The 27052-nt window shown below is 41.8% G+C and overlaps 2 protein-coding genes and 1 long non-coding RNA gene across 5 annotated transcripts in view; 2 read left to right on the forward strand and 1 right to left on the reverse strand.

Moving 5' to 3' along the window:
* Nucleotides 1-6259, forward strand: part of RPL24 (ribosomal protein L24) — a 324479-nt gene extending 318220 nt beyond the window's left edge. Inside the window, exons 1-6 of one of the 2 annotated variants that reach the window (XM_083611773.1) lie at nucleotides 146-212; nucleotides 343-418; nucleotides 1284-1394; nucleotides 2811-2947; nucleotides 5177-5240; nucleotides 6132-6259. In XM_083611773.1, coding sequence (XP_083467899.1) covers nucleotides 208-212; nucleotides 343-418; nucleotides 1284-1394; nucleotides 2811-2947; nucleotides 5177-5240; nucleotides 6132-6212 — 474 coding nt within the window. In that variant the 5' untranslated portion in view covers nucleotides 146-207 and the 3' untranslated portion in view covers nucleotides 6213-6259. Of the gene's footprint in view, nucleotides 1-145; nucleotides 213-342; nucleotides 419-1283; nucleotides 1395-2810; nucleotides 2948-5176; nucleotides 5241-6131 lie in introns of those variants that run through there. The other variant, XM_083611772.1, reaches the window with a different exon arrangement.
* LOC310761656 lies at nucleotides 3765-5167 on the reverse strand. Its single transcript, XR_014547639.1, has 2 exons — nucleotides 4094-5167; nucleotides 3765-4032 (listed from the first exon to the last, which is right to left on the reverse strand). It is a non-coding gene; the product is annotated as an uncharacterized lncRNA (long non-coding RNA).
* Nucleotides 6260-7850: 1591 nt separating the features above from the next.
* Nucleotides 7851-25404, forward strand: ZBTB11 (zinc finger and BTB domain containing 11). Of its 2 annotated transcripts, none has more exons than XM_083611504.1 (11): nucleotides 7851-8890; nucleotides 10967-11202; nucleotides 11352-11583; nucleotides 12993-13861; nucleotides 15298-15477; nucleotides 16676-16909; nucleotides 18299-18443; nucleotides 19753-19870; nucleotides 21397-21555; nucleotides 21927-22102; nucleotides 23027-25404. In XM_083611504.1, the coding sequence occupies exons 1-11, from the start codon at nucleotides 8581-8583 to the stop codon at nucleotides 23533-23535; spliced, it is 3168 nt and encodes a 1055-aa protein (XP_083467630.1). In that variant the 5' UTR covers nucleotides 7851-8580; the 3' UTR covers nucleotides 23536-25404. The 2 variants fall into 2 exon arrangements, with proteins under 2 accessions (XP_083467630.1, XP_083467631.1); XM_083611505.1 differs by lacking the exon at nucleotides 7851-8890 and adding an exon at nucleotides 9754-9907.
* Nucleotides 25405-27052: the final 1648 nt, after the last annotated feature.

Raw genomic sequence — 27052 nt, forward strand, 5'->3', positions numbered from 1 at the left:
CTCTGAAGAGGCCGCGGCGTCGCGAAGAGTGATTTTTTCGAGCATTTTAGGAAATAGACGAGCCTCCGGAGAAAGCGCAGCGCTTCCCATCATGCACCGGCACAACTCCCAGGGTGCCCCGCGCGAGTATAGAATCCGGTTTCCCATGATCCTCTCTTTCTTTTCGCCGCCGGAGTTGCCTGTGAGGGAGCTCCCGCAGCCGCCATTATGAAGTAAGGACCGGTGTCCGGCTGTAATCCGGTGCCATCCTTCGCTTGGAGAACCTGGAGAGGGTTGGGTGGCGGGGGATGCTGGCCTCGCTAATCTTTTTCCCCGTTTCGCCTTCTCTTTCTCGCAATGCAGGGTCGAGTTGTGCAGCTTCAGCGGGTACAAGATCTACCCAGGCCACGGCCGCCGCTATGCGCGTACGGACGGCAAGGTAAAGAGGAAATAAGGGGCAGAGGAATTGGGAGTAGCAGCGGGCTTGGCTAAACCCTGGAAGTAGCCAAGTGGGAACTAATGGTGTCCCAGATTCTTTATGGTATAGTGTGAGATTTCATGAGGGAGAGGAGCTGCTGTTGGCTCGAGGACTTGTAAACTGAGCTAAAACTGTCTTAACCTACGAGACTGATATTTTCGTGTTACGGGAGGATTATAATGGTTTCTAAATGCTGTAAGTCTCCTTTTTCTATTCCTGAAGTGAGATCGGATAATAAATAATAATAAATAACAAGAACAACTGAAGTCCGAATAATCTGATTCATTCTATTTGCGTGAGAGTGTTTGGCGATGTTGTAAATAGAATTGAGTCCATTTGGCCAGTATATGTGTGAGTTTTTGCACCTTATGGTAGTTAAAATGTTGGTGGTTTAGCATTTGAATAGGATAAATAGTACATGGCAGTATCGTATAATATATTTCTATTCACTCAGTAGGGCTGAGAAGATAATTGCTCCTCTTAATTGCTGTCTGTTGGTCGACAGACTGCCTAGATCACAGATCATCCACTGTGCTACAAGAGCTCTCAAGCAGAGCTTTCTAAACTCTGTGTCCTGACGCTTTACTCTGTCAGCTGCAGTGTGTAGGTGTGTCGCATGAATGCTCCCTGTACTCCTACTGGGGCTGGAAAGGGGTTAGTTTAACCCCTGATCTGTGTCGTGAAATGATGACTGTCTAAAAAGTGTGTCACCGAAATGAAAAGTTTAGAAAGCTCTGCTCTAGAGCTTTGATTTACCTACATCTGGTAAATAGTACTGTATGTGTGGCATGTAAAGTAAACACTTAAAATGAACTCAATGTTTCAGGTTTTTCAGTTTTTGAATGCAAAATGCGAGTCTGCATTCCTTTCCAAGAGAAACCCCCGTCAGATCAACTGGACTGTTTTGTACAGGCGGAAGCACAAGAAAGGACAGTCTGTAAGTATGTTGTGCCTCAGAAATGGACAAGTGATTATATATACTGTGGTATCTCGGGTTACATACGCTTCAGGATGAGAACAGAAATCGTGCTCTGGCGGCGCAGCAGCAGCGGGGGGCCCCATTAGCTAAAGTGGTCTTCAGGTTAAGTACGGAATGAATTAAGTACTTAACCCGAGGTACCATTGTACGCTTACGTAGCAGCAAAGTCAAAGCTGTCCGTTTGGCTTACTATCCATTTTGCTTACTTGTGATCTAGCAGCTTAGCATGTAGCATGATCTGTTCAGTTAGTCTATGGTGTTTTGTGGTAGTGTCTGGCTTTTCACATAAGAGAGCTCTTCTGTGATCACTGAAAAGTGAATATTGTTTTGAGATAGATAGTGATAAAAACAATATAGTATTAGGACATTGCTTTAGAGGAAAGAGGCTGATCTATTAATTGAAGTTGGTGACTAGGGTTGGAAACGGTTCTTTTTAAGTGTTTTGCCTCCTGTACCAAATGTTTTCAATAATGAACTCTTGTGGCTAGTTCATTGAAAAGGCAGAGAACTGCTTGGTAGCACAATCCTGTACATATATATTCTGAAGTATGTTCAGTCTTAAAGGCAGAGAAAAATAACCAACATAACATTGACTCAGTGTTATTTAGAGAACATGTGAGCTTTTATGCATTCTTTGTGACAGATTTATATTGGAAGCACCCTTTGATATATCCATATTTTGTCTGAAATAATTAGATGATAAAGCAGTGTCCATTAAGCACTCCTCTGGGAACGGGAAATAGACTTTAAATCTAGAAAAATTCAATGTGATTTTTTTTATTATTTATATTAAATGATTTGCACCTTGCCTTTCAAGTTGGATAACAAATATAGCAACAGAATAGAAATGATGCCATATAAAAATGAATTGCAACATCAATACCCTGAGTTCAAATGATTGATTCCACAAACTGTACTTTTTTTAGAGGTGGCTCTGGATGCATTTGAAGCTTAAACTGGGAGAGAATAGGTCAAAATATGTCAATGACTAATAGCAAAGAAATTGTAGCAGTTACTTAGAAGTGTAGTATCTGACGAAGTGTGCATGCACACGAAAGCTCATACCAAGAACTAACTTAGTTGGTCTTTAAGATGCTACTGGAAAGAAAAAAATTTTTTTTGTTTAGAAGTGTAGTGTATGGACTTATGTTATCAGGCCCTTCAGAGATTTATGAAAAAGGTGTGTTCCCAATATTCTCTTCTCCTGAATTGTGAATAGACTTTTTAGTAGAGTAAGCCCTCAATTTTGGGTGTAATGGCGGGTGGGATTGCCAAAATTACTGGATAAGACGCCCCTCTTTTTTGCCAAGTGTGTAAAGCTGAATGTGCACAAGTTGCAGGCTCTTACTGTAGTTCTCTTTCTTCATTGCTTAGGAAGAGGTACAAAAGAAACGTACCCGCCGCGCTGTCAAGTGCCATAGGGCAATTACAGGTGCCTCTTTGGCTGAAATAATGGCCAAGAGGAATCAAAAGCCTGAAGTGCGCAAAGCCCAAAGGGAACAGGCCATTAGGTGAGTAATTATAACATTTTCTTGGTTTCTACTTCTACAAGAATGCAATTATTCTAAAATTTGTTTATTTTACTTAAAAATTATGCTGTTAATACATAGATACTTTGTGGGGATGGGGTGAAAACAAAAGATAAAATAAACAAGCAATGCAATAATCAATTATGCAATATTAAAACACAAATTTGCTAACACAATTAAAGGCAACTAAACCACTAGTGAATTCAGCCAGAAAACTTATTTTCTGCTTTCATTGTGATCATTGATTGAATGTAAACAGGTGGCACCTCATAGACTCTCCATTTTTCACAATTGGGTTAAATATTGGTTAGCCTGCATTTAAAAAATGTGATTGCCAGGATCTTGTCCACTCCCCAACGATGAGAACTTGTCTCCAATACCATGCTGAACTATGGAGACATTCCCAATTCCTTGCCCCAACCTCAAGAGGAGGGCTGGGGTTCATCCATTCTACACCAGTTTCAAAACATTTGGAGCCCTCACAATGGACAATGCAACACAGACTATCTTTAGTTCTCCTCCCAAGTTTAGGGTCTGGGATAATCCCCAAAGCCGTGTATACCATTTTCAAGTGTCAGGTGTAAAAGTAGTGCAGTGAAGTAATTACCCTTGTTTTAATTTTTGTGTATTTATTTTATAAAATGAATATACTTACTGATGGTAAGAAAAATAATTCAAAGCAGTTATTATGCTTTGTGTAAAATGGTACAATAAGAAGTAATGCGTTTTATGACCTGGTCTTTGCATTTAGGAGAAGGGGTAGGCAGTTTCAGATTTCAATGCTCCACTTTTTTTCCCCTAAAGGAACTGTAAAGAGAGCTAAACACAGCGGGGAAAGTTTCTATCCTCAGTTTCCAAGGAAGTGCTCAAAAAAGGGGTTGCCTACCTATAGTCAGGAATAGTCTTGCCCAGAGGTTTTCAACCTTTTGAGTCCACGGCTCCCTTGCCCAACTACCTTCTTTCTGCAACACCCCTGTGGGGCTCAGGAGCCCAGTTATGTCACCTCTTGCCTGCATAGCTGGCAGCCTCTCAACCTTTTTCGAACACCCTCCCTTGTGGAGTGTTACCTCAGCCTCCTCTCCTTGAGAGTCTTCTGGGCAGCCGCTGCTACCGCCCCGGTCTCTGAACACACACACCGCCCAAAGAGAGGTGCTTCCTCACACTGCCCCACAAGGGCCTGGGAAGAGGATGCCCACAGCTTTTGTGGCCCAATGGAGACTGGCCAGAGGTGAATGTGAGGCTAGCACCTTACCTTGGGTGGCAGCAGCGGGGACTGCCAGACCTGCATGGCGGAAAGGCTCCCCTTCAGCACTGGGCACTCAGCTCCCAGGCAGGCCTTGCACACAGCAAGCACAAGAAAGGCTAGCATGGAGCCTGCCTGGCCTCCCACTTGTCTGTCCATTCCCAACAGCATGGGCTGGCTAGGCTCCCTTGCATGCCTGCCTGCTTGCTCCTAGCAACCAGCACCCCCTGGCCAGACCCAGAGGCATCATTCGCCTGGGGAGATTGTAGCCAGGGCTGCTGCAGTTCAAGCCTTGGGGAGGCAGAGACAAGAGGACATCAGAGGAGGAAGGGAAGGAAAGCGGGACAGAGGCCAGTGATGCTTATGGCATGACTGACCATCCTTCAAGGCACCCCAGGGTGCCACAGCATATTGGTTGAAAACCACTGGTCTTGCGAATACTATCATCTCATTCTGCTGTATTTGAAGACTAAGCCTATTTCTTAATCCATTCTGGAATGTGAAAGCAATGAATAATTAATTAATTAATAAGTAAATAAATAAATAAATAAAACCCCGCCCATCTGGCTGTGTTTCTCCAGCCACTCTGGGTGGCTTCCAACTGAATATTAAAAAAATACAGCATCAAACATTAAAAACTTCCCTAAACAGGGCTGTCTTCAGTTGTCTTTTAAAAGTAAAATAGTTGCTTATTGCCTTAACATCTGCTGGGAGGCGTTCCACAGGGCAGGTGCCACTACTGAGAAGGCCCTCTGCCTGGTTCCCTGTAACCTCACTTTTTGCAGCAAGGGAACCACCAGAAGGCCCTTGTTGTTGGACCTCAATGTCCAGGCTGAATGAAGGGGGTGGAGATGCTCCTTCAGGTATGCAGGACCAAGGCAGTTTAGGGCTTTAAAGGTCAGCACCAACACTTTGAATTGTGCATTTATTTTTAACACTAAGTCTGTTCCTGTAAATATCATTTACAGAGCTGCCAAGGAAGCAAAGAAGGCTAAGCAGGCTACTAAGAAAACTGTACCCTCCACAACAAAGGTAATGTTTACCCAAAGAATGGCTAAAGATGAGACGTTGTGTGTGCTTTCTGAGTTTCCTCCTAATAGTTCTTTAAAACTCCAAAAGCAAGATATGGCCTTTAAATTTAGCATTTTTCTGTGTTGCATAATAATCCCATGAAAATATCTGTTCCAATTACTTTGCTAAATTTCTTGCACCATCCCATTTTTTATTATTTCCTGCCTTTCAGGATTTTGTACATTGGGGTTCCTTCAGTTATCCTTTGAGAAGCCCTGTTAGTTAAGGCACAAAAGATGACACAAGTAGACCTTCTAAGCCCAGAATTCTAACCATTACATGTTGGGGCTCTGTTCCGTGTAAACATGCATAGGAGTAGACTATTAAGAAACAATTTGGCTGTCCTATTTTTAACCTAAATTTGTATATTAAGCATCTTTGTAATTGTCCTGTATCATGTCTATCAGGGCACAAACATATTCAAAAAATAGTTCATTAATTGCTGTGAAGCAGGTAAGTGTCATATAGCCATGAGTATTGGTAGCACATGGGTCTCATTCCTATCTCTAGCTATGCAAAGTCAACACTTGAGTGATCCTTTCCATACAGGGAAGAGCCACAGTAAGCTTGAAAAGAATTAAAGTGAAAGTTGACTGTTGTCTGGTTGATCCTCAGGCCTGCCAGTTTATTCAAGGGGTATAGCTCACATTCTCCTATGTTACTTCCATTGGTTGGGAATAAGATAATAGTGTGGGATTGTCTTCCTTTATTGTCTCTGTTAAATAGCAGGCATGAATTTGTATTTTCACTTTAAACCTGGTATTTCCCTTAGTGATTCACAATTATTGACCTAATTTACAGTGATAAATAACCAAGTAGCATATTCTCATTCATTCTTTTTTCTCTTCATAGGCACCTACAAAGGCTGCTCCAAAGCAAAAAATCATGAAGCCGGTAAAAGTTTCTGCTCCTCGTGTTGGTGGAAAACGCTAACTTTTTTGACTGCTTTGGTTACATGAAATAAACATTTAACATGTAAACTGTCTGTTTCTTGGTCACTTCTGGGGATTTTGTGTAATTTTCTTACCTTAAATATTAAAAGTTATTTATACGTCATTAATGACTAGAAAGGTGGGCATAATGGCTAGAATGATAGGCAAGGATTTTTGTGGGGAAAAACTAAAAATGCCTTTTGTAAGACAGTTAAGAAATGCTAGTGTTTATTTCGTTACGATGCAAAAAGATGTTGGGGAACATTTATTTAAGAAAAATAAAATAAAAATAAAACATTTAAATTATCAATTTAATAACTGGTATTTAAAAACCATTCAAAAGATGAGTAAAATCCTATGGTAGCTAAAAAGAAAACAAGTAACATTCCATTTGTATTCAAACACACCTTGATTGATTCACCTTAAATTCCACTCCACTTTACGTTCTCCCTGTTATCTCTGCCTTCCTTCAGTGTTTCATGTGAATCTAAAATCCACTGCAGAATGGATAAATTTAACTCAGATTTGCTGTACATACTGCTTCATATGTTTTCTAAACAATGGTGCAAATTTGACCACAAAACAAGTATTCTAAAAACAGACAACCTCTCAAGTGGTGGGAGTACTGGTAGAGGATCCCCTTGAGCCTGGAGCGCATGGTGGAGCCGACAGGCAGCCTGGACTGGAAACAGCAGGAGAGCAGGCTCCCCTGGAGAAACCTCATCTCAGAACTCCCTGGCGCCTTGAAGACGGGGTGTGCAAGGTTCACTTCTTGCAGTGAGGGAACCGCCGGAAGGTGCTGAATGATGGGTTGGAGATGCTCCTTTAGGTATACAGGGCCGAGGCCGTTTAGGGCTTTCAAGGTCAGCACCAACACTTTTAATTGTGCTCGGAAACATACTGGAAACCAAAGTAGGTCTTTCAGGCCGGTGTTAGATTCCCATATACGTTTTTTCTTTACTCTTCAGAAATCAGACCCATTGAGTTGAAAGGGACTTATCCCCTGGCAAGTGTGTTTAGGATTCCATTACTGCAAGCCTATATTCCAGACACACTGCACCTTACCCACTACCTTGACTGATTCCATTAGGTGATCCTGCCTGATACTAGGTTGGGTTTATAAGAGACAATTCTATGCATACACAAGGAAGTTCCATCAAGATTTGAGAGCTGAATAAAAAATGTATAGGATTTTGCTGTTCTGCTTATCTGCATATGAGCAGAACCTTAATAGTACTCTTCAGATTGCACAGAAATCTGAGATGGGCACTTGAGTGGCATGTTACTAGATCTTATACCGTGTATCAATTATATACAGTTCAGAAAGGTAATTTCATTTTACATATTCTCCATTGTTTGGCCTTCTTTTAAGGAGTGGAGAGAAAGTTCAGAAGAGCAGCGGTAAAGCACATGCCTTGCATTCAAATTTTTTAACATAGGACTGGAGTCGTTTGTAAGTAGACGAAACTGAGGTAGACGCTCCAAAGTTGTCCGTATGTAATGACTTCAGAGTTGTATCATCCAATAGACCAAGAAATCTAAAACCAAAGATTCAGCAATCTTCAAACGAGGCAATTCAATAAATTAGCTATTGACCTTTCAATAAATTACTTTACACTGAGTTCACAATTTATTATGCAGCCATACGAGTATTTTAGATAAAAGAACAAACGCGGTTAAGTACACTGGAACGTTTAGATGGGATATTTTGCCTGCTTTAAAGATGGCGGCGGCAGCCGAAACACCGGCCCTAGTATGGCCTGCGCTTAAGGAGCCACTAACCCGAGCTGGAGCAGGCATCACTTGCCCGCTCCAAACATGGCGGCATTTCCCCCGCCCCCAAACCCCTTCCCTCATCTCCGTTGAGGGCTAGGCGACAGATATCCCTGACCTCACTTCCGCTTGTGCAGCAGCCATTTTGTCTTTCCGTTGATCCTGCTGCCCGAGCTTCTTCCTCCCACCCGTCGCCGCGGACCGCGAAACTCCAGTTCCACCCCCTGGGGCCTGACTCTTAGTCTAGACCCGACGGCTTGCTTTTTACCCCACCAGGCAACTTGCTTTCCCCCCCATCACTCTCGCCCTCCCCCCCCTGCTCCCCGTTCTTGCTTTTCCCACCCAGCCACCCCAGTCCCATCTCCTTCGTGGCAACCTGTGACAGGAGACGCTTCCCCCACCCCAACCTCCCCGTCCCCCTTCGCCTCCGAGGGACCCCAAGTGCGCACCCCACTTCCCTCAGAAGGCTCGGCTGTCCCGATCCTCCCTCCGCCGCCGTGGGGGCTAGAGAAAGAAGCGAGCCTAGGGAAAGCGAGTGAGAAAGGGAGGAGGGCAAGGTCCGGGCGGGTGGGCGTCCCTCCCTCGCGCGCCGGGCCATGTCGAGCGAGGAGAGCTACCTGGCCATCCTGCGCTACCTGACCAACGAGCGCGAGCCTTACGCGCCGGGCACCGAGGGCAACGCCAAGCGCAAGATCCGCAAGGCGGCCGCCTGCTACGTGGTGCGCGGCGGGACCCTCTACTACCAGCGCCGGCAGCGGGACCAGCAGCGCTTCGCCGAGCTCGAGGTGGTGCTGCAGGCCGAGCGACGCGCCCGGCTCATCCGGGCGGCGCATCTGGAGCCCGACGGCGCCCACCGGACGCGCCTGCAGACCTGGCAGCGCCTCTCCAAGCGCTACTGGTGGCGAGGTAGGTGAGCGAGCGGCGGGGAAGGGGGGGGGCGGAGTGAGGAAGCGACGGGTCTCCGGGCCCGAGCGAGCCAAGCGACACGCGCGCCACTGGCCCGCCACACCTCCTGCTCCGGGCTTGGAGCGAGGAGCGCCGCCCCTGGTCTAGGCGGACGGAGCTGGCCGCCTCCTCCTCGGAGCTGCTGCAAGACGGGTCGGAGGGGAGCGAGGGCTTAGCTGTGTCCTAGGACGAACTCGGAGGAGGAGGGGTTCCACTTAAAAACACACACACAAAAATAATCCCCCACCGAATGCCCCCGAGTCTCGTTCCTTAGTGAGCATGTGCTCGCCTATGGTTAAGGTAGCCTGCCCGGCCCCAATGCAGAATCCCTTGCAGTCAGTGGACTTAGGCAAAGAGTGCGATGTTGACAAGAAGGGTGGTGGTCTGCTTTGTGGATTTTGGCTGTGGCACCGAATCTTAAAGTGAAAAAGGTGAATCAGTCGCTAACCCGATTTTCAGGTGTCTTCAACTCAGTGTGTGCCCCCCCATACATTTTGAAACTTAGGTAGATGCCTCCTTTTTGTTTTAACGTTTATCATTTTACATAGATCACTTGTGTTCAGAGGGCTTTACCCTGATCTGGTTCTCACAAGGAGACTCCCAACTAAGACACCCCAGCCACTTGTCCTCCCTGTTTGTTTTCCTATTTGTCATGTTGAACTAAGCCATAGTTTGGCTTAGCATGTTGGCCAAACCCAAGGCTCATGGTTTGGCTCTGTCCAAAGTTTATCCTGTAACCAAGCAATATCATGATTTGACTGGGAGACCTAAACCATGATTTAGGAGCAGGACGGTGGTTGGGGTCTCCTCTCCAAGAGCCTTCACGTTCGTTCTAAGCCATGATTTGGCTTGGTGTGGCAAGCACTATCTTATTAAGTATTATAATAGTCAAGTGGTCAGTAGTATGCCTAGATGGGAAGTCTAGTTTCAACTGTGCTCATTGGGAAACAAATTCTGCTGATTTCAGCAGATCTTCAAGTAAGTTCCTATTTCCAGATGAAAAAAATCTATTCCAACTAACTGGATTAATTTTTGAGTAAACGAGTTGACTGCAAGTTGTTTTTTAAAATCTTGGAAGCGCACTTTGTTTTTGCAAGGTTTTTTCTTTCTTTTTTTGCCTAACTATAAAGAACAAAAATAAGAGCAGACATTAACATGGTTAAGTGGATAGTTCAGCTGTATAGAATGTGCTAATGTGTTCATTAGATAATATAACTGTTTCAGAGAAGATCTAATACAGTGGACCTGCAGAGACATTAATGGTTTAAAAACAATTATTAAGAATATTTTAATTCAAAATATGAGGTTTTCCTGTATATCTAGCACAGTATCTTATTTGGGGTTTGTTTTTAAAAGCCTGTAATGGGAGGACCACACAGAAAGAAGACTAGCAACTTCAAGCATATAAATATAGCAACTCACTGCTGTGTAGGCAGAGGACCAACTTGGTAGGGATTGTAGACACTAAACATTGTCTACAAAGGACAAAAAAAAAACCCCTTTAGCAGCATTATGCACAGGCTTGCTTGTGAACCAGGAGCATTTCTCAGAGGGTCAAAGAATGTGACATGGCAATCGGTCTAACAAAGACATATCTGCTGAGGAACTTCCTGTGCTGTTGGTTCCAAAGTGTGGGGATTGCAAAAGAAAAAAAGCGGTGGGCAGGCCCATGTTGCATGGAAATGTGTGCAGCTTTCAGCAAGTGCATCATTACCATGATTTGGCACATGGATCAGGCGGAAGGGTCAAGTAAGCAACGTGGAGATGCAGCTTGAAGGAGTGGATGTCTTGAATTAATGCGTGCAACTCTGATTTGCACTAAGTCACACAAGGAGGTCTGGTAGAAGGTGGAATTGTTGATTCTTGTTTATTCTGTTTCCATACAGTCTGAGTGGAATTATCATCAAAATGAAAGACAAATGTTGTTATTTTCTAGAATTACATGCTGAATATTACCTGAAAAGGCAAAGGTGAATACATCCTTTTTTGCATCAATGAAGCAATATTTACAATGTTTTTTTGCATGCCTTTCTTTAGGTATTCTGAAGCAAGTTAAAGATTATATTAAGGAATGTAGTAAATGCCAGGAAAAACTGGATCGTTCCAGATCTTTGTCTGATCCTTCTGAAATGCTGGAAGAACTAGGTTTAGACACAATATCTCACGAAGATAGTAATGAAACAGATGATGAATTAAGTAACTCAGCGTCGCTTCCAGCAGCTTTGCCAAAACCTGTGAAAAAGAAGCCAATAGCCAAACATGAGCTTGTTTTTGTAAGTAACTTTTTATACAATCTGGTACCAAGGTTTATTTTACATTTGTATTACTTAATGATGTAAATAAAAGATTTAAGCTAGGATTTACAAGTAAACAAAGTTTAAACACACTGCTTGTTACTTTTTCTTTTTTAAAAAAATCCCAGGTTGATAGTAAAGGTCTTGTGAAACAAACTTCTCCGAAGCATTCTCTGTCAGTCTTAAACCAACTGAATCAGCAGCGGCTTTCCAGTCAGTTTTGTGATGTTACTTTGCTTATTGAAGGTGAAGTGCACAAAGCACACAAATCTATATTGGCAGCCAACAGTGAGTACTTCAGAGAACTTTTCATCGAAAAAGGAGCTATTTCCAGTCATGAAGCTGTGGTGGATCTTTCAGGTAAACTGATCTAAGCAAAAACAACAACCCATAAATAATGGGGGGGGGGGGTTTGGGGGGGTACTATTCAGAATTTGTTTGGTCAAATAGAAAAGATGTTGAAAACCTGTAGGGTGTCTTGTCCCGTCCCCTCACCCCCCAACACCATCAAAGAGGACTGAATGATTTCATTTTGTCTGTTTGCATACTCTGCTTAGATTGATAGGTAGCTGATTTAGTCAGACAAATTTCCCCAGCTGGTTTATTTATTTAATAGATCTTTACCCTGCCCTTTCAGGACAAGAAACTCCCCCAAGGCTTACAGTAATTCTTTATTAAGTATATTAATTACAGATCAAAAATATTGAAATAACCAGATAAAAGCAGCAGAGAGCAGTGACACACATTAAAAATTAATAAAACTCTGAACAAAACAGAAGTTTGTAAAGATATGCTGAAAGGCCGATAGCAACAAGGCCATTCATACTTCCCTACAGAGAAAATTCCACAAGATGGGTCACTGCTGAAATGAGCCTGTTTGATGCTTGCCATATTATAAACCGCCCTGTGATCTTTGAATGAAGTGTGGTATAGAAATTATATGTATGAATGATCAACCTTGATGGAAGGCCAGAAAGCTGTTTGTGAGCAGGATGCAGGGCTATATACATGGCCTGATCCACCAGGGCTGCCCTTCAAGACATGCATACCATTCAGTATGCTATGCTGTCTCCAGAACTAAGTCCCAGAGTTTCTTTGTTTCTGCTGGCATTTCATATGCACAAACAGGAGGAGCTAACAGGGTGTGGTAGTAGAGGACGGAGATGCCAGGGACACAGAACTACTGCTGTTGATATGTGAGTAAGGAAGTTGTCCAGAGTGTATGGGAGAAGTTGCATTAGATCCCAAGTACAGGGAATAAAATACTACTATACTGCCCATGCCAGAAACATAAGACATTAAAACAAAGTGAACTTAAAGAAACTAGAGAGTGTTACATTTTGCTGCAGAAAAGCCTCTTAAGCATGTTTCAAACAAATGGAACCTCTCTCTTTCTGCTTGTATAGTTTCTCCAGAAAATATATTAGGGGTTCCTATTCAATAGAGACCAGAGTAGGCAACCTTTACTTTGAGAGGGCTTCTGGGACTGTCATATGGATAGGCCACACAGTGTCTATTTCTAAAATCCTTCAGCTGCACTTCTAAGGTATTCCTCCCAAAGTTGCCTAATTTGTCCTGGCAGTATTCATTTTCTCTTCAGAACTCCAAGAATGTGGTCATACAAATCAAAAATTATCCCTGAGGACTTTGTTCATATGGTTTGAGGCTGTTATTATAGTTAGCTGGTCATGAACAAAAACAGCAATTTATTTCTAAATAGTGATCATCTCTTAAAACCCTTTTGTCGCCTTCTTCCTTATTTGTTGCAGGCTTTCGCAAGGCCAGCTTCCTCCCTTTGCTAGAATTTGCTTATACCTCAGAGCTGACGTTTGATTTCTGCAATATGGCAGCAGTAGCTGAGCTGGCCCAACATCTCATCATGACAGAAGTCCTGGAAATCTGTGAAAATGTGCACAAGCAAATGGAAGATAAACAAATCACAGTGTACCAAAAAGGAGATGTTCAGATAGTCGAGGTAGCGCAAACTCTTTTAGAGCAGAACGAAAGTGAGGTAGCTCAGAATCTTTCAGAGCAGAACGAAAGCCCATTGAACCCAGCGGACAGCGTGGAGCAGCCTTTACCTACAGAAGATGCTGTAGCAACTGTGAATGGAACATGTTCGAGTACTGATGTGGAAGAAATGGCTACGCCTGAGGCTGCACCGCAAACTGCTTCAGAGCCTCTCGTGGACAATCCTCCAGAGCCTCTAGTGCAATCTACTTGTGTAGAAATGACCGAAACTGAAGAAAAAACCCAAATCGTAGAATGTACTGCAAGTCAGACTGTTTCTGTAGTGCAGTCAGAGCCTCCAGCAGCAGAACAAGTCATTATCAGCACTCGGGCAGAAAGCGATACCGATCAGAATGATGGAAGTGAACAAAACGTGATCAGCGAAGCAAATGCAGATGCTGCCTCTGAAGATAATCGGGAAGGACTTAAGCGAAAACGTGGCAGGCCATGTAAAATGCAGAGCACTCCTCAGTCTCAGTCAGAGACCTCAGTTTCCGGTCAAGATGACACCTACAAAAGCAAGCTACGTCAGCGTTCTGTGAGTGAGGGAGGCTATATCAAGTTGCACAAGGGCATTGAGAAAAAACTACAAAATAGAAAGCCGGCAGCCAAATCAGCCATTCAGCAGGTATGCTCAAAATCTTACCGTCCAAAAAACTTTCTTTGTGTCCACTGAGCTATTTGTTTGCTTGTTTGTTTGTTCGTAGTAATAAGGATATATCTTTGCTTCCCTTTCTTGCATTTCAATCCCAGCAAAGCTTCCAAGGTGGTTTAAAATAAAAAATAATTTTTAAAGATGTAATGTATACAAAATCGTAACATCATCAGATGTAATGATTAAAACAGTCAACAAAAGTAAATTCAACAGTACAAGAAAACAATTCCAGTTCCACTGTCCGTTTGCAAGCTCTCTGCTTCCTGCTGTACCCTTAATATCGGGGCAGACATAACAGGGCCTTGCCAGAGCATGTGAATTCACTACAAAGATATGCAGGAGATATTCAAGGACCGCTTTCCCCCATATCAAGGCCTAGCGGGTGGCAACCTGAGTACAGGCCTTTTCTCTGGTGACTCCCTGTTTATAGAATGCTCCCCCCAGGGAGGCTAGCCTGTTGCCATCATTATATATCTTTAGGCACCAAGCAAACAAAACCTTTCCTTTATAACCAGGACTTTGCCTTCAGCTATCTTTGGCCTTTTAGAAGTGGTTGGGATGTTTTTAATATATTTCTGTTTCCTCTTCATTAAAATATATCTGTGTGGGATTTATTGTCTATTTGTTTGGTTGTAAGTTGCTTTGGCCTGGGCGAGATAAAGCGACTGACAAATTTAATAAATGATGATGATGATAATTTCACTATGAATATGCCCTAAGTTGTTTCTTCCTTTCAGGAGGCTTATTGCAACATTTGAGAACCTATGAATTAATGTGTAGAAGCCTTGAGTAAGCACAGCCTATATGTAAACTACTTGTAGAGTGGTTTGGTAATGTGTAAGAAAGCTGTAATCACAGCTTCACCATGACATCTTAATTCAAAATTAGATTTGTGCTGCATTATTGAACGCTTTGGTCATTGCAGCTTCTACGTTGCTCTATATAGAGGTGAGCATTCACCAAAAAGCGCCGCTCCTTGGAGTCTACATGTACAGCATGAACATCTGTAGCAAAGGATATGGCAGACATTTACAGCTGTACATGTGAAGACTTCAGTGTGACCTGGGTCCCCAATCACGTAGAATTCTAGCTGTACACAGAAACGCTTTGGTGTTAACATACATTGGTGCTGTACACACAGAAAACACGTGCTGGAATAACCTGGGACGCTTTTGCTCCTGTGGAGAGGGCTCACATGTCTGAAGAGGGCTCACATGTTGTTGAATTGAGCTAATACGAGCATGTAGGTTTTATGGGGAATATCACATATATCTTCTTCATGTCCCTTTGCTAAAATTGCTGAGATATTTTAAAAGAAAACTTCCGTTGCTATTCCACTCGGCTTGTTGATTTTACAGTCCCTCCCTCCCCCTATGTAATGTTAATTGTAACCAATCCTTTTCAATTAGGTTGCCATGAAGCTAGTGCAAAGAGGCAAGAAGATGAAGCAGCCCAAGAGAGACACTTCAGAGCACAGTGAGACAGAAACTCAGCACAAATGTGGTGAATGTGGAATGGTTTTTCAGAGGCGTTATGCTCTTATAATGCACACACTGAAGCATGAAAGGACAAAGAATTTTAAATGTCCAGTAAGTTTCTCCTTAAAATTACTCTAAACTGGCACTTCTGTAGCAATGCTTGTTCATGCATTTATTACTTAACTTTATTTTTTTTTAAATTGTACAAATTACTATTTAATACAGAGTTTAAAAACGGCTCAAGTGTTATGTAAATGTTAACAATAAGTTAAAAGCATCATGCGACTGAACGTTCCCTAAGATTTGTCATTCAATAACTTAAGAAATATAGACAATCTTTCAATAAATCTGTTGGTTTTGTTAATCTGTGTTGTCCTAGAATATATTAATTTAAACAGTCTCACAGTAAACCATAATTTCTCAAACCAATATACAGTATTGTTAGAGGAGCATTGTTTCCCCCTGTTGTTTTTTGCTAAAATTGTTTGGTTGCTTCTAGCAAATTGACATCTGGAACTGTGTTTTTTAGATAACCCCAGTAGTATCTTAGGATACCAAGGGTTAGGGTACCCTAGTGTTTTTGTAACTGATTATATTACAAACGTTCTGAAAGATAGGAAATTCCCAATATATGTGCAAAAGTATCTGCCTGTGTCATCCCACAGCTCCAGCAATTGTCCTGTCCTTTTCTATAAATCAGGTTTAATGTGTATGGTTTTAAATTCCATTGCTATTAGATTTTAAAAATTTCCCTTTAAATTTGCTGAAACTGGCCTGGCTAGGGAATGAGTACATAGTCATTTCCATGCATCAGTTCTTGTTTCATGTCCAACATCTCTCTATTCTTTAAATGCTAGATTAATTGAGTTGTGTACAGCCTACCACTTCCCTTTGATAATCCATTTGGCATTTAACATTGCAATAATCTCCCAGTGTGGTTTCTCAAAAGATAACAATTCCAACTGCTCTTAAATATGTTTCAGCTCTCCAGTCAGATAGCTCAGATTCATAGTCTCTGCATCTTGGAGTGTTACAAGACAAATGTTGTCGCCATTCCTGTCTGCAATTTGTAATATGTATAAAGTGGAACAGACTTTTAGAATTTGAGTTGTCACAGATCTCTTAGTCAGATCTATGCATTGCTATTTATACATTACTTTTATCTGTAAGGTTTGCAAACCTGGAAGTAAGTCCCTTATCTAGTAGATGGAGAGAACTCTTCCAGCTACAAAACTGGTATGAATGTTGATCTCTGATTCTTAGTGTTAAGATTTCAAGTGACATATCAAAACAATTTTATGTTTCTCAGCTGTGCAAAAAAGAGTTTCAGTATGGTGCCTCGCTGCGAGCCCACCTTGTTCGCCATACCCGAAAAAACGAAGTGACTGTTGCAACTGCCAGTATAGAGGAGAGTGGTGCAGCTATGAAGGGCAGAACTAAACGGGAGTTTATCTGTGATATATGTGGAAGAAGTTTGCCTAAACTCTACTCTCTGAGAATCCATATGTTGAAACATACAGGTGTAAAGCCACATGCATGTAAGGTAAAAGTAATGCTTTATGGTCTCACATTTTTGATGTATTTCTTGCGATATTTTAGCCATGTGGCTTAAAGCTTATATGAAGTTCAATTGCTATCTGAAAGTAACAGAATTCATAACAATGAATACTGCTGAAATGAAGGATAAGTGGATGGGAACTTTGTGTTAAGTTTTAATGTAGCCTTGAAAAACCTCAGTATTAGGCTGTGAAACCTTTCATGAATTATAAACCATAGTTAAAATCTTGATTCTGCAATACTTCAAAAAGGTGGATGCTATGGCCACCATGTTTCATTTACTTAATCCTAAAGGCCTAGATTTCAGTTTGAACTCACATTGGCTCCATTGATACCTAAATAATATTTAGCTAAGTCATACTCAGAGTAGACATCTACAGAGTAAAGTTGAAATCAATTGAGGTAAGTTACTGAAGCCTATTGATTTCATTGTGTCTGCTCTGCGACTAATGTTGATATCACCCAGCCACTTTGGCTTTCATATGTATTGGGTGGCAGAACAGCTTTTGATCCAGCAGTGGTGTCTGTGCGCTCCTGAAATATTCTGAGCAACCTGTTCTTCAAGACCTCCCAACAACCCACTGGAGGGTTGTGAGGGCTGCAGAGGGAATGGACATGGGAGAAAATCGCCTTTTCTTACTTTAGCTGATGCCTCCACTGGATCAAAAGCTATTATGTGAGCAGAACAGTAGCGATTGATTTCATTGATTATAAAAACATCTAATTACATTTGCAGGTGTACCATAGGTGTTGGGAGTTTAGTAGGCAGACTTGCTACGTTTATTTTCTGTTTTGCAATTTTCAAGATTGAAATTTGAATTGGTCATGCTAGGTTTCTAAGATCATCAATTATTATCTCAGTTTGCACTGTCATTAAAGGGTATGCATTACCTAAAAAAAGATTTCTCAAGTGCTCTCTGTCTCTCTGGAGCTTTGAGTTTTACTGGAATAAGTTTTTTCTTCATCACTGAAATGCTAAACTACTTCTGCACATACAAATTGTGGGCTGTATCCAACTAAGTAGATCTGCTAGCACAAGGATTTCTGCTTTCACATGGGAGGTTTGCCACCCTCTCTTCTCCCACATGTCCACTCCGCACTCCCCAAATCTGCTCCAGAGGATTGGGAAGCCCCCCAGAACAGATTTAAGGGGGCACAGGAAGAGGAGAGGAGAGGGAGATGAAGTCCCTTCAGCAGCCAAAGGTAGTTGCACTAGTGGATCTGTTTAGTTGGATACTAAATCCCTTTGTCTTCTTGTCTCCTAGTTTTGCCATAAAACTACTCTTACTTTACCATCTAATGCTTCCTTTATCGTAGGTAGTTGCTGTCTGTTTGGAGGGATGGTAACATTTGCTGACAATTTGATCTCTTGCAGATTTGTGGAAAGTCGTTTACTTACAAACACGGTTTAAAGATGCACCTCGCGCTCCATGAGGCACAGAAGCAGTTTAAATGTGAATTGTGTGATAAGTCTTTTGTCACAAAAAGAAGTCTTCAGGAGCATATAAGCATTCACACAGGTAAATGAGAGAGACCCTTTCTTATTAAGGAAAAGGTAACACCTGCACTATGCTTTCATGGGTGTATAAACTGAATGCACTCAAACCATAAATATTTAGCTAGTGGTTTCAGTTCAGTTCAGCATTCCAGCTATAAGTGATGAGGGAGCTGAGAGACTAGAGCTCTCCTGTTTCAATTTTCAACTGGCAGCTTTGAATTGGTATATTAAATTCAGCTTTATTTTATATTAATTGCTTATTTTATGAACATTGTTGCTGATTCATGGTGTTAACAGTTGAATCAGCTAAAAAAGGGGAATGAAATTATTTTCTCCGCATCCCTTACCACAACTTATCTCCCATTTGTCTGTAGTACAGGGTAAGGCTTTTCCCTTTGTCTTCTTTGTAGTCCCGCAGTCTCTTTTCTGTAGCCACTGCCTAACTGTTCATCATCTCCTGTGAGCTTCTTCCATTTCCACAGAACCATATCTCTACAAATTTCTCTACAATTCTGATGCCTTCTTGGCCCTGTTGTACTCATTCTTTTCTTCTGCCTTAGCTGGCTTCTTCTAAAGAATGTTTGAATTATTGGTCAGTTGAATTATTAGTCAATTATTCAATGGCTAAATATTTTTCCTACATGTGTAAAAAGACTGGAGTGTGGTGCAACATGCCTTAGCTGTCCCTGTGCCATAATTGTCAACAACATATCTACTTACTCTCACCTTCCTTTCATCCCATTTGCTGCCTCTATCCGCTTTCCTAGTGAATATTCTTCTTTTTCTTCTTTGTTAAACTTGTATACCACCTTTCACCTGAAGATCACAGTGCAGTACACAACATAAAAATACAAAACGAGAACAAAAAATACATAATAAAAAAACAGCATTTTGCTGACAATGGACTCCAAAACTCCGGTCTTGTTATAGCCTACACTCCCTGGTAGATGGAGCCTAGTTTGGGCTCTCAGTCAGTCAGTCAGCAGAGAGTGGCGTGGGGAAGAATTCCTTCTGAGGACCAAAGATGCAAAAATGCTGGCTTCCTCAAGAGGAGGAATTCCAGCAGCTGTGGAGGAGGGCCAGATGAACAGCTCACTTCTTCCACTGATGGTCTCTAGCTGCTGCTTCCTCTGAGAGCAAAGTATCCATTTTCCTCAACTAACCTCCTTCCTGTTATATTTGCTCGCATTGTCTTCTCTCATATTTTAGGCAAAACCATGCAAGGAAATGCATTTCAAAAGCATTTTTAATGTTAAAAATAATTTTGGTTTTTTGCCTTAAGTTGAATACGATAGCATCTATTAAAGCCATTGCCGCTATTCTTTTGTCAGGAGAATCAAAATACTTTTGTTCACACTGTGGAAAGTCTTTCCATAGAGCTTCGGGACTTAGCAAGCATATAAAGAAACACCAGCCAAAACCTGAAATTCGGGGATATCAGTGTACTCAGTAAGTATGAATAGAATTGCAAGCCTTTAAATGTTTTAAGTATATTTTTGCCAATTTCAGTGGGTATCAAAATGAATTCCCATGTTACTTTTACAGAAATCTGCCAGGCTGTTTTAGGCAACGCATGCCCGCTTCACAATATATGATGTCATGTGTGGGGCAGATAAGGGTGAGGCTTGGCTCCCTGCTTCCCAGACACCTGACATTGAGATATCTCAGTTGGCAGAGCATGAGACTCTTAATCTCAGGATTGTGGGTCCTGCATTGCAGGAGGGTTTGGACTATATAATCCCTGTGGTCCCTTTCCAACTCAACGATTCTATAGCAACCAGCTGGCTGTTGGGCGCATCAGAAGTGCCATACAAAGCACTTTGCACTTTGCAAGTGCTTTCTGCACATCACTTCTCAAGTGCCCAACAACCAGCTCACTGTGAGGCATTTGGGAAGCGCTGCACCGAGTGCTTTGCAAACCTTGTGCTTGGCGCTTCCCAAGCACTGAGTGCCGGGCTTCCAAAGCTTGCTCGCTGTGCGCAGGCAGCTCTTTCCAAACATCTGACAATTAGCTGGTTGTCAGGTGTTTGAGAAGGGTGGCACACAAGGCTGAGCAAGCCATTCAAACTGCTTCTCCCCCCTGGACCAACTTTTACAGGTGTCAATTGCTCAAAGCTACTTTGATTTCAGACACGTGGTTGGTCCTGCCCATCTGTCCAGGGTGGGTTACAGTGGTGGTTGGGAGATGAAGACCTGGCCCACCAGGCCAAAACTGTTCTCCACCCCTGGTATAGATTACATGTGGTTTAATGTGAAAGCAGAGTTTTGCTCTTATCACACTTCATTTCTTATGACTTGTACAGGGCGAGTCCTTTAAAAGAGGCCCCGTGGATACAGAGTACACATGTTCCACGGGGCATCTTTTAAAAGACTCACCCAGTACAATGTAACTTGTGATAGCATAGGGGTGAGTGAGTGGCTGTGGGTTTCTTAGGGAAGGAAAGTTGATTTGTCTTTAAAAGGCATGGGAACAATTTTTCAATAGAAAATTTGGGCTTCAAAATCAGATTCTTTTCTTTTTTACAAAAAAAAAAAATATGTTATATTACACTTTGTACCTAAGACCACTATAAATCAAACAAGCTTGCTTGTCAAGAAAAAAAAGAAAGTGAATAAAAAGGGAGGGGGGGAGGGAATCAAACTGTTTTCTATAAGGGTAGAGGATTAGCCCGTCATAAGACTTTTGTAGCATAGCAAGTTGGGCCATACTTTTGTGAAGTATTAGACGCCTGTTAATGGGGATTATTTTTATAGGTTTTAAATTTTTTGACTAACATTAATTTCAGTGGGCTCCTTTGGGAGGAAAAACAGGACAGAAATCTAATTAAAAAAAAAAAGCAACTCTCCAGATCCAGCCCATAGTTACATTAACATGAAATAACAGTCTAGTTGGGCATGCAGCTTATAGCTGTACCTCAAATACCTTTCCCAGTAGGTTCCTTTAACCAAATGTGTACAATTGTGTACTGTTTCAGATGTGAGAAAAGTTTCTATGAACCCCGAGATCTCCGACAGCACATGAACAAGCATCTTGGGGTGAAACCATTCCAGTGCCAATCCTGTGGAAAGTGCTATAGTTGGAAAAAAGATTGGTATTCTCATGTGAAGTCCCATTCTGTTACTGAGCCTTACAGGTAAATCAAGTAAACTAGTCTAAGCTTTGAATAAATACTCAGATGATAAAGACCTGTAGCCAAGTCAGTGTGTACTTCGTAATTCTGCTTGTGCATAATGGAATGACTTTTGGATGCATATTTTAAAATTCTGTGTCATAGCCATCAGGAATGATTAATATAAAGTATTTTGATTATCGCCTCAACTTAGCCACTAGACTTCCTACAGCTCCTTAAAGTTTCTTAATATGTTAAAAGGCAGCTTTGTACCCGCCAAGTAATCTGATTGGGGTAAAAATGACTTCCCAGCCCAAATACTTATTATTGTAAGAGTTATAAATATTTTTAGGACTTTTCTATCCTGCTCTAATTGTCTTCTCTCATTTTTTTAGGTGCAATGTGTGTGGCAAAGAATTCTATGAGAAAGCTTTGTACAGAAGGCATGTCAAGAAAGCGACTCATGGGAAAAAAGGAAGAGCAAAGCAAAATTTGGAACGTATTTGTGAGCACTGTGGGAGAAAATTCACCCAGCTTCGGGAGTACAGAAGACACATGAACAACCATGAGGGTAAATCTGACAAGTTTAATTTTAAGAATACTGCCATGTTTCAATAAATGAACAAAAATTGGGACTTAGAAAACATTAAATTTAAGGGGGAAATGGTTCCAGTCAGCACTGCTTTGAGATGGGCTAAAAATAATGGATTGGGTATAAATAAATGGTGCATTTATGAAATGACAAAAAATTAATGAACAAATGAGACTATCACGCAGTAGCCAGACTGCCATGATTTTCTTAGCTCTGTATAATTTTTCTACATACATACTTTGTAGAGGACTTCAGTGACTTTCAAGTATGCTTTATGAATCCAGCCCATGGACCTGATTAGACCCACTAGGGCTCCCCATTGGGCCTGCAATGCCATTTTGGACATGCCCAATGTCTTCAGGTGTGGGGCAGGAAGAAACCTGGCTCAGCTGAAAGGGCATTTGCAGACCAAACAGCTGATCAGTGTTGCATGGAAAGCCTTAAGCAAAGCACTGAGTAAGGTATCAGTCAGCTGATGTTGGCTCTTCAGCAGCACCTTTCAAAGTATTGTGCAAGAGCACTTTGAAAGGGGCTCCTGAAGACACCTGGGGGCAAAAGGTGATTGGGTGTCATGTGCCAAAGTTTACCCACAATACGGGAGGGTAACCATTTGATCCACTGGCCAGATCCAATCGTCCACCCATGCAGTAAATCGTTAAGGAAAGTATTGTAATGTTAATAAAAACACTTTTTCAACAAAGGTTCAAATGCAGAAAACGCTCCAAGTGGCTGGTAGCAATATATTGTAACATGGGCAGATGAAAAAAGAGTGAGTGCTCTATTGTAATTTGGGGGTCTGAACTAATTGATACAGGAGTATTTCTTAATTACCCTTTTGGTAACCAGTAGGTTTTCCTTAGCCTTTCAAACGTTACCTCCTTTCTTTCTTATTTTGTTAAATAGGTGTTAAACCCTTTGAATGTCTGACCTGTGGAGTGGCTTGGGCTGATGCACGTTCTTTAAAGCGCCACGTACGGTCACACACTGGAGAGAGGCCTTACGTTTGTCCAGTATGCAATGAAGCCTACATAGATGCCCGTACCTTAAGGAAGCACATGACCAAGTTCCACAGGGATTATGTACCTTGTAAAATTATGCTGGAAAAGGACACACTTCAGTTTCATAATCAGGGAACCCAAGTAGAACATGCCATCAGCATTCTAACATCTGATGTGCCAGAACAAGAAACAGAGGTTTGCAGTGAAGAGATTGAAACAGTAGTAGTGACTGAAGAAACACTGGAAACAGGTGCAACTGCTGAAGACTGTACAACAGTTTCCACACTTTCTGACCAAAGTATCATGCAGGTCGTCAATTATGTGTTGGCACAACAAGGACAGAAAATGACTGAGGTCACAGAAGCCATTCAAACTGTAGAAGTGGAGGTAGAACATGTTTCTGATCCAGACTGAATACAAAAGTTCATGAATAAGGAAGGTGACCTGGGTGAAGCGGCATGCAATTATCAAAGTATTAACCATCGTACTGGTTGGATTTTTACAGTAATAGCTCCAGAACACTGCTCAGAGTTTCTTGAATGTGTAATACCAACCTCTGTAATAAAACGCAAAATCAAAGACTTTCCATATAAGCCATGGACATGTACCAAGACTACTGATCAGTTGTAATCACTTAGTAAAATCTCAAAAATAAAGTCATTGGTGTGGTAGTGTTAGGTATGTTGTAGTTTTTGTTTTCCCCTCTGCAGTTTGCTTTTACAGTGGTACCATGGGTTAAGAACTTAATTCATTCTGGAGGTCCACTTTAGCTAATGGGGCTAAGTTCTTAACCTGAGGTACTATTTCTGGGTTAGCGGAGTCTGTAACCTGAAGCGTCTGTAACCAGAGGTACCACTGTATACTGCTGTTTTGGCTTTGTTGGGCAGTTTGGTATGCTACGGAGTTGTGCCAGTCACTTAAAAACTCAGCTATGTTTGAAGTTCACTGAAAAGCAGGATAGGAGTTTGATCTGCAAGTTTACCTATGAACCTGTTATCGATATAGATGAATATTCTGATCATGGGAAGGACTGAGGTGGTGAGTTGTACTCCAGTGTGTATGTTGGGGCAAATCTCTGCTGCATTGTACATTCCTGCACTTTTTCAGTTTTGTCTCTTGCATAACCTGTAAAAGTACTTTTAAGATTGCATGTCCTATAACTAGCAAACATATTTGTATACTTTATATATATATATATATATATGCTGGTGCAATTATGCTTCATTAAGAGCACTGTAAACAAAGAAAAACTAAGGAATGTGCTGTGTATATGAAAGCCAAGAGTGGTTATTTTATTTTGTTGTACATTTCAACTTCCATGAAACCTAACTTTTGTATATGCATTTTTGAGAGGTAAGGAATTAAAGCCTAGTTGCCAAGATTAATAATTTTAAAAAGAAAAACTTGACCCATTAAGAGTTAGATGCAAAAGCGCACCATAGGGTTCCAATTGAGTTGTTTATCAAACCATAACGGATGAAATCTATATCCATAGCAGGGATATTGAGCTACTGTCAGTAAACTCTAATCAAGCCAATTACTATTTATTATAGAGGCTTGAAGTTTGTATTTGTAAAGAAATTAATTTCTGAATCAATTAGGAGCTAAACTGTTACCTGTTCTCTGTAAAAACAGATCAACAGAACCAATGCCTTATATGAAGTACAGCATCTCCTCCCATAATGGGGATATTGAGTCTTTGTTTTCTGCAGATTGTAAGTGGTGATTGTCTCTTGTAAAGCTACCAGTAACAATTTACTGAAGCAGAAAGCAAAATTGTTTAGTGTCTGTAAATTATGTATACCTTGATTAGTCATATATTCAAGAAAACTATTCACAAGGACTATAGAACTCAGTATGCTTGTTAAAAAAAAAATGTAACCATGTGAAACATGAAGGCAAGGGACGTGTAATGGGAGCAGACTTGGCTACAGGTTCTTGTCCCCCCACCACCACCACTTCAAAAATACAGTCAAGCCAGCGATTGAATGGGTATAAGCACAACCATGTGGATCCAGTATGGCAACATCTGTGTCAGTGGCAACGTGGCTTCATCTCAAAAGTTGTTTAAAATATTATAGTGTCAGTAATGATGTCTGCTTCTAAACATTCTAAATTGTTTACTGTACACGTAACTAGTTCAGGCTTTCACCTATCTTAAAAGAATCATGAAATTCCAGTTGAAATTCTGATACCTGGCAACAGTAGTTAACTTACAGGGGTCCAAGTTTTCATCTGTCTCACTTTGTTTTCATTAAACAAAGGATAGCCAGTTAAAGAATACTGTTGTGTTATGTTGCTAGTTGGTGTGAGAAAAGATGTGAAGTTGTTTGTTGTTCAGTCATGATGTATTTGAAACATTGCTTCCTCCAGTGACGGCAAGAAGCCCTACTATTGCAGAAATTTAAATTCTCAGGATTATATCAATCTACAGTATAGGTATTTTAGTCTTGACCTTAAATCTAAACACAAATTTTAATAGTAAAAACAAACCAGTGCTTATTTAAAACTGGAAAAGTATCCCTGTACTATTATATTACATGGTACATGGTACCATGGTACATGGTGCTATATAAAGAAGGTATCTACAGCAAGGGACTTACAAACAAGAAAGAGAGAAAAGAGCTACTGGGATGTAATTTCTCTGTTCAAAGGACAGGAGAGGCTATTCTTTCACAAAGTGGTTACATTGTAGGTAATGAACTGGAAGGGGACCTCTGGAAGGTGCACATTATGCTCTTTCTGGAGTAATTTGTCCACCTTTGGTCCCCACCCTGCACTCAGCTCTCACCAGTGGCTACTAGAAGTTGTCAGCCTGAAACAGTGACCATACCCTGGGAAATGGCTTCAATTTGGCCAGCTAAACCAGGTGAAGGTTGGTGATGGGTCTCAAACCCTCAGTAAGGTAGGGGCTTCCCCTGCATGTGAATACAGGCTCTGGCAGATTTAGTGGACAAGACCAATAGTGGGTCCAATAGTCAAGGTGGTGGTTTCTGCATGTGCTGTAGACAGACGTGAGGGGCAGATGGCGCTTGTCAACCTGGGAAGGTAGCCCATCTAGGAGAAGGAAAACTGATTTTAAACCTCTGCTGCCCTGTAGGAGAAGAAAAGGCTAAGGAGTAAGCCCTCAAAAGTGGAGTCCCTAAGATGGTTGGGTGGCACCCTGAATGCCTCCTTCCAGCAACTCCTGCAGCCAAGCTCTGCTTTCCTTTGAACCACATCAGCAAGGGGTCTTGTAATGTCTAGGCAGCTCAGAACCTCCATACGCACTGCCCAGACTTGAGCCCCAAGGCGGTCACTTCAATGCTGCTAAAGCAGCGATTTGACTTCACCCCTGGAGGTGCATTCCATTGTCTCTCGAGACAGATGCCAACAACGCGGAAGGGGAGAGAAATGGAAGGATAAACAGGCTAGAATATGCAACTGGCTTGGTTACAGAAAAGCAACATTCTTGCATGTAGGTACCCTTCAGATTTTTGGACTATAGCTCCCAAAATCTCTTAAGCATTGGCCATGATGAGAGCTGCAGTCCAGAACATCTGAAGGGTTGGGGAAGGTTGCAGTATAGTATTGGAGGCTAAGGTATTGTCAAAATATTAACTCCTCAGAGCAAAGAGGAACCATCCATTACCCTGGTGCTGCAGCAGATGACATCACTATTGCTCTAATAGTCCCGAAGCTGTATTCCCTTCTTAACTATACCACTTACAATGGCAAGAGGTAGCACTAGCAATTGGTGTCATGCCTGACAGATATCTTCCACTGGACAAACCCAGGTTCATCATAGGCTTTGACAACTACTGAAGTTAATAGGGAGTTTCGACTAGAGCGGAAATCTTGCAGCCAGTAGTCTTCCTCTGCTGGGTTAAAAACCTCATCCCAGACACCCATATTGGTACCCAGTGGTAGTGGTGGGGTATTAGAAGCTAGG

Source organism: Podarcis filfolensis (assembly GCF_964270895.1).
Source record: "Podarcis filfolensis genome assembly, chromosome: 4".
In the NCBI taxonomy this organism is placed as follows: domain Eukaryota; kingdom Metazoa; phylum Chordata; class Lepidosauria; order Squamata; family Lacertidae; genus Podarcis; species Podarcis filfolensis.

What these genes read in the sequence shown, in the direction of transcription:
- ZBTB11 (XM_083611504.1), top strand. Translation starts at nt 8,581, where the DNA reads ATGTCGAGCGAGGAGAGCTACCTGGCCATCCTGCGCTACCTGACCAAC. An exon ending in CAAGCGCTACTGGTGGCGAG is followed by an intron (nt 8,891 to 10,966) that starts GTAGGTGAGCGA and finishes GCCTTTCTTTAG; the next exon opens with GTATTCTGAAGCAAGTTAAA. An exon ending in ACACATGAACAACCATGAGG is followed by an intron (nt 22,103 to 23,026) that starts GTAAATCTGACA and finishes TTTGTTAAATAG; the next exon opens with GTGTTAAACCCTTTGAATGT.